Source organism: Rhamphochromis sp. 'chilingali' (assembly GCF_963969265.1).
Source record: "Rhamphochromis sp. 'chilingali' genome assembly, chromosome: 4".
Lineage (NCBI taxonomy): Eukaryota > Metazoa > Chordata > Actinopteri > Cichliformes > Cichlidae > Rhamphochromis > Rhamphochromis sp. 'chilingali'.
Genome location: NC_137948.1, coordinates 40,235,115 through 40,251,223, shown reverse-complemented (window position 1 = coordinate 40,251,223; position 16,109 = coordinate 40,235,115). Strand labels below are relative to the sequence as shown.

The window sequence follows — 16,109 nt, the reverse complement described above, 5'->3', positions numbered from 1 at the left end:
AAGGCAAAAGGGCCAACAGGTGCTCAGCATCTCTGGGAACTCCTTCAACAGTGTTGGAAAACCATTTCAGGTGCCAACAGTGTGCAAAGTAGTAATCAAAGGAAAGGGTGGCTATTTTAAAGAATCTAAAATATAAAACATGTTGAGTTATTTCACTTTTTTGTTTACTACATAATTCCAAATGTGTTCATTCATAGTTTTGTAGATTCTCATTGAAGACATCAATGAAAACAAAGAAAAACCATTAACTAAGGTGTGTCCAAACTTTTGACTGGTAGTGTACCTGAGCACAATTGCACAACAGCTTAAACATCCTGTATATGTTGTGTCATCAGCTCACACACAAATGGTGTCTGCAATGTTTTTCTTCAAGCAGTGGATTTTGACTAGTTTTAGAGGTGTACTTGTCACCTGCGTGTCTGAAAGATAATCAGCTCACTGGCCATCCAAAAAAGAGAACTGGTCAACCTAGTGATAGTGAATCAGCTCATTGTGCCATTATAGTGGTACGATATCAACTGGACCTAACATTAATAGCACTACACCATTTCCAGTATGACTTTGCTACTTGCATGTTTCATAATTTTGTTTGATATCTTTTTAGATCCAGTTTATTTTTGGTGTGCTTAGACTTGCTCTTAGCCAGTTCTTTTGTTGTAGCACAAAATACAATTAGAATTTTGCTGTTGGTTCCTGGCTGTAGCTCAGGAGGCGATGGTTTGATTCCTGGCTCCCCCCAGTCTGCATTCCAAATATTCTTGGGCAAGATATTAACCCGAAGTTGCTCTCCGATGCGAGTATGAATGTGTGTGAATGGTAGTTAGTGAGCAGTAGAAGACAGTGCTTGTGTGAATGGGTGAATGCGGCATGTTGTATAGAGCGCTTGAGTACTCAGAGTAGAAAAGCACTAAATAATAATCAGTCCATTTACATTATTTAAAAATCATTTGGACAATGTGGTCCCTGTCTCTTAACTTCATTTTTTTTCTCCAAAGAAATCAAAGAAAATGCACATGAAATGAAAATGAATGACTAAGTAAATGATCAGCTTGGTTGATCATTGCCGCTATAGTCACGTTGTCCTCTGCACTCTCAATGTTCTGGGTTGAGCAAATTTTACTGAAATGGCAAATCAAAAAGGCTTGCAATGACACTTGTCACTCGCTGCATTATGAAGATGAATGGAAGCTGATGCTGCTGTGCTTCAGTGTTTAAAAAGTTTAATACTTTACCTTAATCTAGTGGGGTTTCTTTTGACTATTTGGTGCTTTCTTCATAGCACCAAGCTTTAAAAAGATCTTTTCTAAGATGATTAAAAATATGTTTAAAAAATATTTCTCTCTTTATCTTCTCTTTTTGAATCAAATCCAAATTAAGCTCTAATTTTCAACCTCTGTTATGCACAATGTCTAATGGACTCTTGGCTTCATGGCTTCTTATGATTATCTTGCACATCTTTCATGCTGTTTTATATCTCTGATTATCACTCTCATATTTCTGCCTGATCATCTGTATTTTTTTGTTAACCAGGGAGATGATGGAGGACAACTTGGTGAACGCTATGGAAACTATTGACAATGACCTGGGAGGCAGCCAGTCAGCAAAACCAGACTTACCGTCCCTGATGTTTAAAATTGCTTCAAAAAGTAAGTTGACAAGTGGAGACAGAAGGTGATTTTTAAAAGATAAAAAAAAGGAACACTTTTGGCTAACTTTTAATTTGAACATTTGCTCAATAGATTGTCACTAATTTTACATCAGGCATTCTTGTTCTCTTCAGGAAGAAATGTAAAAATGGGCAAAGTATTTGAGGACAGACAATAATAAAAACTTGCTCTTGTTTGTTAGAGACAATATTTATGTAAGTGTGTGTGTTTTGTGTCAGGATATCGAACAGTGGACGCCTTGTTACAGCGGATATTTGAGGCTGATCTGGACCCTGAAGATTTTGCTGAGAATGACGATCCTGAAGCTACGGGCAACGAGAATTTTGCAAATCCCTTATTCAGCCATGCATAGGCATTTGTAAACATGTATGAATGGATACAAACTGTAGTCATTTTACACTTTCAGAAATGTTGAAATCTGATGTTTATCCAGTGCAGTGTGTCAACAATATGATTGGGTGCTAATCAGTCTTATCTAGTGTTAAATGTTCATATTTCTGTCCTGTATCTTTGTGTAAAAATGCAAGAAAACCAGAATTTTCACATAAAGAATTCTTGCACAGAAGCCTGATTTGTTCAAAAATGCTTTTAGACCTTTGTTTTTTGTTTTGTTATATATTCTATATATATATATATATTTTTTTTACATATTTTCAGTTTAAAAAAATGTCACTAGGCTTACAATACAAGCATAATGCGAAGTATGTGTGACGAATCACACTTTTCTGTTTGCCAAATTGATATACAGGTCTGGGTTTTCAATTGCCAGGAGACTGCTACTTGTCTGACTACATTTGTACCAAGTGTAAAGAAGGAGGGGAGATAATTTATTTGTTTTTGTTTTTGTTTTTTTTTGGAGGGGGTGGGGGGATCCCATAGTTTCAGTGAAAGGAGCTCTTAATATTTCAGCATACCAAAACATTTTCCAAAAATTTCCTGCTCGCAACTTTGTGGGTGGGAATAGGGGGATGGTTCCTTCCTGTTTCAACATGATTGTGCACCAGTGCACAGGACTAGGTCCATGGAGACATGGCTGAGTGAAGCTGGTGTGGAAGAACTTGACTGAACCGCACAGCTTTCTGACCTCAACCAAAAGAACACCTTTGCCATGTTTACACTGGAGACTGTGAGCCAGGCCTTCTCGTCCAGCATCAGTGTCTGACCTCACAAAGGTGCTTTTGGAAGACTGGCCAAAAATTTCCATAAACACACTCCCAAACCTTATGGGAAGCCTTCCCCTAAGCTGCAAAGGATTGGAAGACATCATATTAAACCCTGTGGATAAAGAGTACGATGTCACTCAATGATTATATGTGTGTGAAAACAGACAACAGATGGCAATATGTAAAATTGGCAAATAAGGCCTCTGTTAATCCCTGGAATATGCTGGAAAATATGTTGATGCCCCTTGAAAAGTAGAAAGAATGACTTCATCATTCTTTCTTACTGTAATATGTTCTTATGTGTATATGTACTCTGACCTACCCAGATAAACATTTCATGAACAGTCACACATACGATAATTAACATCTGCATTAAAAAAAAAAGATTGGATTGTTTTGGAGTGTGTGTGTGTGTGTGTGAGAGAGAGAGAGAGTGAGTATGGATAGATAGATAGATATAGACAGATATATATCCTGTTCATCATCCCCCTGCAAATGTAAAGTTACTGTATGTGTTGTTCTCTATTTGCGTTAACAAATTTGTAACCACCACAGAATACACACATTCACAACTAAGTGCGTAATGAGGTATTTGAAAAAGTGCTCTGCCTGCAAGGCTAATTAATAAGAACCATAGTTAGTGTCAACCAGAACTATTTTCTTTTGCTGCCTAATGTATAATTCCTTATTGCTGCAAAGAAAAAGGAAAGAGTCTATTTCCAAAGTAGGAGATGACCATTAGCGATATGGTTAGCCTGCCAAACCTAACGTGTTAAGTTGTTGTGATGTCTTGCAATGGATGACAGGTTGGTGATTGTTTCATCTGTCCTCAAGCCCAACATTCACATCAAAACAAATCAGGGAGTCATAGTTTATTTATTAGCTAGAAATATGTTCACTTTGTAGCTCAGTCCTGTGAAAAAGAGTTTTTGCTGTGCTTTATGCAGTTCTGTGAAAAAATAAGTACAACCTTACTGCTTCCATAAGAATTAAGAGGGTTAGGTGCCAGCCACGTCCTGTAAATGCACTTAATTTAATGATCATTAGTAAATGTGAGCACCTCCTATAAAAGTTTGGTGGTCTTTAGTTTGCTGGTCTGGAGCAGGCGCGTGGCTGTCCCAGTAAATTCACCCCAAAGTCAGACTGTACGATGCTCAAAAAACAGACCGTACATCTCAGATTCTATAGGCCTTAGTTAGCATGTTAAATGTTAAAGGTCATCGGAGTTCAAGGTTGCCAACAGAAAGCCCCTTCTCTCTAAAAAGAGTATGCAGTCAATGAGTCAGCCATAAACTCTTGATGATTCTAGGTGCATCTAACCACTTAAGCTGGACTGAAATTGGGTGATGCAACAGGACAATGATCCCAAGCACACCAACAAATCGACAATTAAATGGAAAGAAAAAAAGAATCGAGGTGTTACAATGTCCCAGTCAGAGAGCTTAACCCAAATTCTATGGCTTGAACTACACATAAACAAATGTCCACAAGGTTACAATTTACATACACTAAAATTGATTGACAAACGTTGCAGTTTTGGATGAAGAATTGGTTGTTACATTTAAAGTGCTTCTAATATTTTGTCTTTAGGAATGGGAGCTTATTGGCCACTTCTATTCAAATAAAGATTATTAAGAAAAAATTTGAATCCCTAAAAAACTCCGCGACAGCAGGGGGCGGTGTGAGTGGCACTGCAGCTTAGACATGGCGACGCCAAGGGGGTGTGCGTGTATGTGGTGCTGATGCTGAGAGATGGAGGAGAGGGAACGGATTTATCTCAGCCCTCTGGTGTCCGGACGGAAAACAATACTCAGGTAAGAAGAAACGGATTGACATAAGCATCAAATGACATAAGGCATACCAAATTTTCAGATGAACTGTGTGATCAGGCTGTGTGTGTGTGTGTGTGTGTGTGTGTGTGTGTGTGCGTCTATGACAGTGTTAGTGGGAGAGTGTGAGGCCACAGGCAGGATGTCGGGTCAGTGAATCGTAATCGTTCGTTACTGTGTGTGTTCCTACACACACACAGCTTTATGTGTGTGTGTGTGTGTGTTTATATATATATATATATATATATACAGATATGTAAAAGCAGAAGGGTGGGATTAAACAGCGCTCATTCAACTGCCACTGTTTGATAATACATAAAAGACTGACTGTAAAAATAACAGCCTGTATGGTCACAGCGTTAGGTTGATTTTCAAAATAAATGTAACATTATACAACAAGACATTGACTGAAATGTATATTCTCCGGGTACTAATTATACTCACACACAAACAAACTATAAACCCGGTATGAGTGTAGAGCTGCAACTAATGATTATATTCATTTTTTTCTTTATTCTTTTTTCTGTTTTTTTCCTGTAATGACAAAAATGAAAACAGTTCACTTCCCAAAGCCCACAGTAGTCGCTTTGTTTGAAATGGTTATCATCCATTTGCACTGTAAAATTTGAGAATTATGTGTCAAAGGGGTTACAGACATTTCTCTCCATAGTTTTGCGGCATTTGGCTGAATCTAAGAATGGAAAATAGCCCTGTACACTTTATAATCCATCTTCCTTAATTTTTTCTGTTTCTGAGCTTTGTCACTTTAGCCCTGCAGACATTTTGCTATTTCTCTGAAAGGTGTATTTTGGCTTTTCAGCCTACTGATTGCTGCCTTCACTTGCACTGACATTTCTCTTAACCTCCTGCTGAGGGTTCCAGTGAACAGCCACCAAAATGCAAGATCAGCACTTTTAATCAACTCCAACTCCAATGTGAGGAGAACTCTGATCACTCTATAATTACTCCTTTATTTATCCAGTTAAAAATCTCATTGAGATTAACATCTCATTTCCAAGAGACACCTGGCAATAATAAAGCCAGAGAGTGTCAAATAGTGCTTTATTATTGTTGTATATACACTGTATATGCAGAATATTGCCAAAGATATTTGCCCATCCGCTTTCAAACATATATTACCAAGAGTGCCATCATCCCATTCTTAATCGATAAGGGTATGATGGTCAGACACTGATGTTGGACAAGAAGGTCCGGCTTGCAGTTTCCACTCTGTTCTGTCTACATATATATATGTGCCTGTGTGTGTGTGTGTGTGTGTGTGTGTGTGTGTGTGTGTGTGTGTGTGTGTGTGTGTGTGTGTGTGTGTAGGGGTGACTTCTGTGGTTGCATAAAGACATGATGAGAAAATGGCTCTTGGCTCACAGTTTACAATGAGCTCAGTAAATATTTCCCTGGTGAGTTTATGGTCCCTATCTATTATTGGAAGCCTTGCTAAACAGAACATTAAGTTTTTTTAAATTATGGAGAAAAGAGAGAGAGCTAAGTTTACTCAGAGCTGGAGAAAGATATTGGATCTATATATGATGTGTTTTGATAAATTATGTATTTTTCACTTTGTGAAGCATCCTGCAGAACAAACTACGGTATACTAACTCTGTGTTATTCAAATGTTGCATGAAAGTTCTGGGTAGTTTTGTTGCGGATGAACAGGTCAGTTTGTGTTAATGGGATGAATTCACAGTAAAGCTCGGTGTTGGACTGATGCACAGTGGCTGTGGTGCTCATGATCAGAGTTGGGTTGCATCAAGTGAAATAGAGATTCATTTAAAGCTGATAATCCTTAGATTAATTTACTAATTTCAATCGTTATACTGTGTCTAGTATAAAGACAATGTACAATATACTGTTAGTGAGAGAAACAGAAGTAAGCCGAGTTAGCTGTGAAGCATCTGCTTACATCTTGTTGAATCCAGCTGTGTAAATCCACAAAGAGCAACTGGTCTGCTGATCACAGCATGTACACTAAGAAAATCTACTAAAGCTTATTTCTGTCTAGCCCTGGAGGCCTAATGTACTAATATCATAGTTGTATTATATTAATGTAGCAGAAGGTCCAATTACATATGCAAAAAAATAGGTGGTAGAATTGTCCTTCAAGGAGATACTTTTTGCTTTCTTACTTTGAGTACACTTCAGAGCCTGTACTTTTTCACTTTTACTTGAGTAAAGACAGTGATTCAGCACTTAAACTTATTGGAGTATTTTTTTTAACACAGATCTCTGTACTTTGACTTAGGTGCAGAGTTTGTGTACTTTTGTCACCTATCACACCTGCTCATAAAATCCATCACTGGAACTGGAAAACACAAATATCTTGAATATTTTAACAGAACCCATCTGTAAAGGTTTAGCATCTGTTTTTGGTATATTGGTAACCATTATGGTGAATAAAAGTGCATCACACACCGATGCACTGATGTAAATTGCTATCAAATGAACTGCCGTTTTGTTCATTAACGCGAGGAAAGCGTTGACGAGGAGGAGCTTTATTTTGAAAGTAGTGGCCGGATGTTGTGTTTGGTGGGGATGATTTGACGCTGGGGAAGGCAGCGCTGCAGTGCGGACAAACAGCCTGGAGCCGGAGAACCTGACACCTGCAGACCGTCCCTGTCAGCCGAGCCGGGTTGTCCTGAGGCGGGTTTCGGGATCTGGTTTTGTCCTGAGTTGGAGTTTAGGATCACATCCAGGAGTAGGCAGAGAGGACCAGTCCGCATCATCCTCCTCCTCCTCCTCCTCAGCTGATGCAGCGGAGAATCGGAGGAGGATCCGGACGTCAGCGTGGATTTTATTGAGCGTTCCCGGGGCTCTGAGCGAAAATAAAGGCTGCTATTGTGTGTATGTGTGGGTTTTTTTTGTTTTTTGTTTTTTCATTTTAATTAATTAATGTATTAATTAATTTATTTATTTATTCTTTGGACTCTGCCTTGGATGGGACTAACGGTCTGAGGATGGACCGTGTCTGGTTTGATATGAGGCACCTTTGTAGAAGAAATAAATGGTAATTTAATCCTGCGGAACCCTGAGGCCCAAATTCTGGCCCCACGTAAGAGGAACGGTGGGTTTTCTGGATCAGGACGTTTTGTGCCGAAATAAAATCCCAGATGAAGATTCCCAAAAGGCGGAAAAGGAGCGGACGGTGCGCCAGGTAGGCCTGATCCGAACTAGCTCTCTCGGCCCATACAGAAATCATTCAGTGGGTGTGAGTGTTTCGCAGAGATACGCTATAACGAAAGTGGCATGATGGTAATTAGACCAGGACCGACGGGGGCTCTACAACTGTAATTATATTTATATTTAATTCAGAACTTGTCCAGGCCACATTGATTGATCAGCAGGATGTGATGGTGCGCATGCGCACGGAGCATCCATGACTGTGCACTGCAGAGAAGAGATATATACAGAGGGGGGGGAAACGGGGTGGTAGTGGGGGGTTAGACCTAAGCGGAAGCTCCATTCAGTGTTTAAGTCATTTAGTCCAGGATTATTTTCCATAGCATAAAGAATATATATCTAGTGGTTGTTCTGTGAAGACCAAATATATATGAAAAACAAAAATAAATATAAAGACTAATATAAAGACAATTTACAGTATGCTGTTAGCGACAGGAACGGAAGTCAGCCGAGATAGCTGTGCAGCATCTGCTTACATCTTGTATAAATCCACAAAGAGCAACTCGTCTGCTGATCACAGCATGTACACTAAGAAAATCTACTGGAGCTTGCATTAGAAATTATTGTGAGTTGTTGGTTATATTATTATATTTGTCTAGGTGTGGAGGCAAAGTCACTGTGCACTGCAGAGAAGAGATACACAGAGGGGAAAAGCACATGCTCGTAGTGGATGTTCTGTGAAGACCAAATATATATGAAAAGCAAAAAAGGCAGTTCTTGAGAAAAGAAACAGACCTGCACTCTTTGCATGTTTTATTAGACCAGGCTTGGCGAGAGCTGCCATCCCTCTCTATCACTGTCAGAGCTTTCCTTGCTAATGTAGTGTAATAAAACATAAATTTCTTGTTTGTCTTAAACAGGTAATGCTGCCACCGCCTTTGGTAAATCTGTTTGGTCTTCAGAGGTCAAGAAACAAACAAATACTTTCAAAGCAAAATCTTTATTTGAAACGTAATTCATTAAAATGACCATCTTTATTAGTCTTTATTCCACAATTTGCAGGTCTTTACCTCTCAGGACTCATACATAACACAACAAGCACTCAAACTCAAAGAGCCAGTGTCAGCTTGCCTTGATAGCTGCTCTCCCATCGACTGATCAGCGGTTTATCCACAGTGAGCATGTGCAAATCACCAAAAGAAGCTGCTGGTCTCTCAGCTTGCTCAGCTGGCGACAGACATGCCTGTAAAATGAAGACGGCTAAAGTTTACTATGAGTTTGAAACAGTCAGAGCTTTCAATGACAGTAGCTGACTGTGGCCACAAGATGCAATGTAAAGGATGGATGCAAACCATACAAGGAGCTCCATGACAGATGAAAGGAGAGAAACTGCTTTGACAAAACAAGCTTCTCCTAGTGATATGCACAAGTGTCTTTAAAAGAAAAAGAAGAAAATATATATATATATAGTCGCAAAAGTATGACGTCACAACAAGGTGATTGGTCACTTGCAATGTTGAACCTGGAACAACATTTATTATGATGGTGTGGGAACAACACCGACACGAGGATATCAGATCGTGCATCTGTAGTCAGTCTTTTCATATTATTCATTTCATGTTGTCATGTAACTCTGTTTAGACTTGGGACATGCTTCTGCAGCACCATCTGCTCATAGAAACACTAAAGGTCCTGTTTAATCTCATGAAACTGTACTGTGATTTAATGTCAACCTGAATACTTTAAGCTTAGTTTTAAAAATTCTGTATTGTCAGAAAACTCACAAAAGACACATCATCATCAATAGAATTCCTTGCAGGTGCAAAGAAAGTGTATGCTAATTGTTATACTGACTCTGTGAGGTGGACCTTTGGAGGTGCAGAAGTTCAAAATGCAGGAAACTGTAGCAGCTTATTAGCTATGTTCCACCATCATTTCCATTCTGAACTAATAGAGTTGCTAAAAGTTGTGTGAACCTTTTTCCAAACAAATTGTTTAAAAAAAACAAAGGCAAAGGCTCGTGATTGCAACTGGCACAGCAAGAAGTACATTGTAACAGGAGTTTCTACCTTTTCTGTTGTCTATAGGGGCACATTGATAAATTACTCTGGGCTATACACTGTTTTCACTGTAGGAGTCTGAAAACAAAGTGCTTCCAAGTTTTTAGTCTATGAAGGGTTTAAAGTGCTGGAGTTGGAGAAAATTAAACAACCCACCACTGAGCAACATGACTGTTGTTATACATGGCTATACATTGTTGCAACCAGCAAGTGAACTTGGGACAAGATTGACACGGTAAATGAGTACAGTTTTTCGCATGTTAGATTATTTCGCTGCTTCAAGTTTTCAAGGTTAACATGGTGTATATAGGCCCTTTGTGCCCGACCCTCGTATTATGTCTGGTCAGAAGACTGCAGCACTCACTGCTTCTTCTCTCCTGGTTAACTGTACCCTCTGTTTTGGCTTGTAGGCTAACAAAGGAACAGGAAGGGTTTTGCCACACTCAGGATTTGTTGTAAATCTTAAGGTTTTCCAGGAGCTCAGAACTATGGTGAGCTCTGACCAATTTTATCCAACTCAGACTGGAATGATGCAAGCCCAGCTTCTGGCAGAGCACCCCTCCCTGTCCCACCCACTAGCAGATTAATAGAGCTGTAGGTGACGAAGGAAGAAAAAAAGATTGAGGTTTAATAAAAGGTCTGTCTCTCCAATCTGCTGCTGAGACGCTTGAAAACAGCACAGTTCTCTCTTTTACACTTATTTCATGCCGCAGTGCAGATTATTAGTGTTAATGTAAATAGTTAAATGCTACGGCGAAAAAGTAAGACATAAGACAATGTTGTATCTATGACATATGATGGTACTACATGGTACTATTTGATAACTGGCTGGTGATAGTAACCTATTCAGATCATTCAACAATATCTGACAAAATAATGGTATAGCTTCATATAATAAATATAGCATAATGTAATTTACATATTTAAGATAATTGTACCAAATCTAAAGTATACCATAAATACTATACTAATTTATGCTTTGTATCCACTGTGCATCACATAGTGCTTTTGATAGTATATTTCCAAAATGGATTTTGTTACACATTGTCTGTTCTCATAGTCTGTAGCAATATATTTGACTATGGCACTATAATAACACGTAATGCATAGTATCGCAATTCTGATTGGCCATTTACTCTGCACTGTGCTTACTGTCGTCCAAGACTATTCCAGTGTATCCGGGGAGACTGTGTGGTCCCACCCTCTGCAGTGATTGGCGGCTCAGCAGTTTGTTGAGGCCTGCAGCAGGTTTCCCTACCTCTCCAGTGTTACAGTGACTCCCAGCTGCCTGGTCTCTGTGCAGCTGCTGCTGTTAAACAGATCTGTATCACTGTAGGTGCAGAGAAGCCTCCTCCCCACCTTCCCAGTCTGTCCAGTTTTCTATCAGAGTTGGCCTGACTGAAAATGCAGTGGACACGCTCCCTTATTATCTGCAGTCCGCCTGAGCTCTGCATGCACTGATGAAAGCCCATGGCATTGCATGCAGAACAGCATGGTTTGGGGACTCACATGTATCACTCTGAACTTAAGATTTCTTCTATGGATCCACTGAAAGCTGATAACCATTCATGGCAGATATCCTGTATAAAAGCAGAGAAAAGCCAGAGTTCTGTTCAAGTTGAATGGCTGGAGAACACTAAGGTAATGGCTGACTACATGAATTAAGTTGTTGGCAGTGCCTATTAGACTGATGGTCAGTGAGCTGACAATATTTAACAGGGGAACCACATCCTCCAGTCACTACTGTTAATGAACTGTGTTGCCTAATTCAGACTTATCACCTCCTGAAGCAGTTCACTGCTTTGACAGTGCAACAATTCACTCAGCATCGATGAGTCCCTGCACTGTTTGTAGATCTGTCCCATTTGCAACGATCAAAGCATGGTTGAATCTTGCAACAATAACAGGTGATATTGTATCAAACAGACAAAAAGATCTGTAAGGATTTGTTTTTCCTGGAGTAGTTTTCTCAGGCAGCGCTCACTCCAAGGTTGTTTTGTGCCCAACAAGCTCCTTATGATCTTGCTAGTCTCATGAAACTGTTGCTAAGCTTAAACGCAAACACATCCGGCGCATTGTCAGATACCTCATTCCAATTGCGTGATTTATGGAGTTTTTGAGAGCAGTACTGCCAACCCTTATTTAATTTCCTAAGGTCAACTTGGATACTTTCTTTGAAAAAAAAAGAGTTTTTTGACCCAAACAGTAAATCATGTTATTAGTAACTGCATTATAAATTATTCTGGCAGTCCTATATGTGTGTATGTGAGAGAGAATTAAACACAGAAGGTGAAATAGATAAGTTTTATAGATTCATTTTTATTACCTAAAAATGTCTATTACTCCAAATGTTAAAAGACCACTTAAAGTAATGCAGTTTGCACATATTTCTTAAAATTGAAGTGAAAAGTGTTCCCATGCCATACTCGTGGTTGTTAGTATTTTTTGTTGATTAAATCCATCTTGTTCTGATCTACAGTAAACATTGCAAGGTGTTGGCTGTTGGGCTGTTGCAGCATCTGACCTGCAGCTGCAGTCAGGATAAGAATAGAGCATTAGACTGCTTCCTCTGCAGACATGATATTTGCTCCAGTTACTGCAAATACCATCACGCCATATGTCCGTGTAGGTTCTTAGTCATCCAGGTCATGGTAGTCTTCAGAGCTTGAGAAAACAAGGCAACTGGACCGCTTTAGGTTTGCAAAGATGTTTCCCCTCTCTTCTGAGAGAACTAAAGAAGCTTCTTGGAGAGGTAAAACATCTTCTCAAACCTAAAAAGTCCAGTTGCCTTCTTTTCTCAGGGTCTCAAGATCACGCCATACCCAACCCCTCTTGCACCCCGCACCCCACTGACCTGTACCCTGATCCAGCTGAAGAATGGCTTCTAATGGCAACCAGCCACCTCTAATGCCTGTTGTTATACGAATAATATAATAATGTTGCCATGACTGTCAGCAGCAGAGAGCTCTGGTTAGACTGGGAAAATCCCGGTAACAACATTGTGTGTATAAAGTATTGACTGTCTTTTCTTACTTCCTTTTTCTCCTCTCATCCTCCCTGCTCACAGATAAATGGCTCTTTTAAGTTGGGAGCTGCTCGTGTTCTGTCTAGCTGGCAGATGCAGTGCCTAGTCCCTGGCCTCCAGGACAACGCCAACATGAACGGAACATCCGAGCAGGCCGACATCCTGCCTCCAAACTGCATGGTCAAGGATCGATGGAAAGTGGTGAGTCTGGAAAGCTCCCATTCCCCCAGTTCAGTTTCACGTTCTGCAGTAGTGCGTTTGAAAGATTTGGGTGTCTGATTTCCCCCATACAATTTTGTATTTATATTTTCTTAGCTGGTATGCATATTTGTTAACTGTTTGCTATCTATTCTGATTTCATCCAAACCTTCTTTCCCCCAAAATTTTAAATATAAATAAAACAGAATCCAATCCTATATTCAGCAGTACAAGGCAAATGTTAAACTATGCATGTAGCATTTTGCATTACATTTTATTTGATTAGTACTTGGGAGCTGAGGAGACCAGCAAGAATTAGAAGCAAAACATCACGTATCATTTAAATGTAAGCTTTTTCCATGTATGAACGATACATGATACACAGTAAACCATTTTTAAACAAATTGTATCCTTTGTTCTGATTTTATTTTCATACAAAAATGTCTGTATCAGGATCAGAATATGTTCTGTTGTTCTGGTTGTGATAAAAAAAAAATGAAATCCCAAAGAAAAACACAAATCCTTTATAGACGATATTAAAAAGATGAGATGACTGTCGAATCACTGATGCCTCATGTTCAGCTAAATAAATTGACATTTAAACTGGCAAAGAATTCAAACATTTAAACTCGAGGGTTTAGTGGAAAGACAAACTTTTTTTTAATTTTCTGTTTGAGCTTCCTTTGGATTCTGAAGTACAAGGTTGCTCGTGTCTCAGCCAGTCAGGTTGCAAAATGAAGGCTGTTTGCACTTTACTAATCAATCTACTGTCTCCACTGAGCTGCAAAGACCCAACACATCATGAACTAAAGATAAAAAAGAATGAAGAATGAAGAATGAAGTCTTTTTGGAGGTTACAGTATGTTACTTTAAGATAATTAAGAGCTCTTTGCCCTGCAACCTGTGTTCCAGCTAAAGAAGATTGGCGGGGGTGGGTTTGGGGAGATCTATGAAGCCTTGGACTTGCTTACGCGGGAAAATGTGGCCCTAAAAGTGGAGTCAGCCCAGCAGCCCAAACAGGTGCTAAAGATGGAGGTGGCAGTGCTGAAGAAGCTGCAAGGTAAGCGCTGCCAAACCATCTCCTACACTGATTGCTTTGGGCCAGTGGTCCACAGCGGAAGTGATTAGGTTTAATTATTAGGAAAACCATAACTGACTGCAAAGACGTTGTTTATACAAGCTTCCAGTTGTGGAATTGTTAGTGAGTAGAATTCAAGAATGTTTTTTAGGTCCAACTTTCAGAGTGTGATTGAGCCCCTTTGATCTTCATCACATAAGGTGTTTTTAGCAGCAGGGCGGTGACCTTTCAAGAGTCTTTGTCTTGTAACCCTCGTATGCTGCTACATTCCCTCTTCTGCTTCACACTTGGTTGTCTTGGACTTGTGTTTCACTTTGTTCCTCTGATTTTCTGTGAACTGTTACCAGTACATCTACAAGCTGGCACTGAAGTGGCAGGTGAAGTGGTGGGAATGGGAATTAGTCCCTCCAAGTCTGAGGCCATAGACTAAGCCAAGAAAGGGTGGGGTCCCCACTTCAGCTCAAGGACAAATTGCCTCCCCAGTTTAAGTTGTGTCGTGGGTGTCGCGAGACGATTTTCACATCACATCCTGTGTCATGAGACACAATCTCTGTGGCGTGTCGGACGGCTTTTTGATTTTTGTAACTTGTGCATTGTGTTGCAGTCGTCGCAGCTGGCTTGAAGACACAAGTGTATGATCATCCTGCCTATTTAATCAGAATCCTGCACCAAAGCTCAAAGAAATACTGACACACAGAGAGATAACGCAACAGTTTGAAAACCTGAGTTTGTGGAAACACTTGACTTCTGCTCCTCCTTATCAACATGTATGACGTGATATTGTCTGAGTGGCGACAACTATTGTCTACTGAATACTTAAACATCCGTGTGATAATGGTGCGTTTTTAACAAAGCGATCACTGTGGAGGGTGTATTGGCACTTTTATAATCTCTGAAAAATAGGACAGCCCTTTATTGTGATTGCATATGTTCAACAAAATTTGGGTGTTCCACACTAACTGTGCAGATATTAAATATGAATAGTAAACAGCAGGTTTAAAAAAAACCATGAGAAACATACACAAATATATTTCTCACTGCTCACCGCCACACCTGCATTGCACAGATGCAACCATTTATACCCGCTATTAAGGTGCAGGAAGCCTCTGTTGTATTCTCCTAAACAATAGGTGTTGCCACTCAGACAATATCGTACGCACTGATGAGGAGAAGTCAAAACTAGAAGCCAAGACTTTGTCAAGTGTTATTTTGTAAAGTTCTCTCCACAAACTCAGGTTGTTCTGTTTTTAATTTATTTTTTCAGTGTTTATTTGATAGAAAGAGTAAAGAGTGACAGGAAAGTGGAGGGGGAGAGAGAGGGTAAGACATGCAGCAAAGGGCTGCGGGTCAGATTCGAACCTGGGGAGGCTACTCCCAGCCGCACGGCATGTAGGCACCTGCTCGTCGCAGTGAGTTAAACCAGCACCCACAAACTCAAGTTTTTAAACAGTTGGAATGTCCTCCCCTTAGTGTTAGTATGTCTCTGAGCTTCTGTGCAAGATTCTCAGTAAACACACGATTATACACCCATTGTGTCTATTGTGTCTAGCGACACAGGATTTGATGTGAAAATTACACCACTACACAAGCAATGTGGCGAGCATAAAAATGGCCTTACGTTGGTCTGCTGTGGTGATGAGGGAATTAAGCATAAAAGCGTAGCTGTTGATTTACTGATCAGTGTGCATTCCTACCCTCCACTGTGGTCGCAAGCTTTGGCTAGAGCTTTCTCCGAAGTGTGGCTGGCAAAGAGGATGAGAGGGGCTCAAAATAGAGGCACTATTCCTCCACATTGAAGGAAGCCAGTTAAGGTGGCTCGCATATCTGATATAGATGGGCACCTCCTGGGTCAGGAGCTTTAGGCACGGGAGAGTAAATCTCTCAACTGGCCCAAATAACGTGGAGGAAATGGCTATTGAAACATAAAATAGATACATCTCTGAAAGAATTTAATCCA

At 39.9% G+C, this 16,109-nt stretch overlaps 2 protein-coding genes across 4 annotated transcripts in view; both read left to right on the top strand.

Moving 5' to 3' along the window:
* Positions 1–2,299, top strand: part of tpcn3 (two pore segment channel 3) — a 31,241-nt gene extending 28,942 nt beyond the window's left edge. The window contains exons 18-19 of the mRNA XM_080881649.1: positions 1,531–1,646; positions 1,886–2,299. Of these exons, the coding sequence (XP_080737775.1) occupies positions 1,531–1,646; positions 1,886–2,019 (250 nt within the window). The 3' untranslated portion in view covers positions 2,020–2,299. The remainder of the gene's footprint in view (positions 1–1,530; positions 1,647–1,885) is intronic.
* A 2,248-nt stretch (positions 2,300–4,547) lies between these two features.
* Positions 4,548–16,109, top strand: part of ttbk1a (tau tubulin kinase 1a) — a 55,378-nt gene continuing 43,816 nt past the window's right edge. For 2 of the 3 annotated variants that reach the window (XM_080879455.1, XM_080879454.1), the window contains exons 1-3: positions 4,548–4,644; positions 12,919–13,077; positions 13,987–14,134. In XM_080879455.1, the coding sequence (XP_080735581.1) occupies positions 4,573–4,644; positions 12,919–13,077; positions 13,987–14,134 (379 nt within the window). In that variant the 5' untranslated portion in view covers positions 4,548–4,572. Of the gene's footprint in view, positions 4,645–7,227; positions 7,826–12,918; positions 13,078–13,986; positions 14,135–16,109 lie in introns of those variants that run through there. The other variant, XM_080879456.1, reaches the window with a different exon arrangement.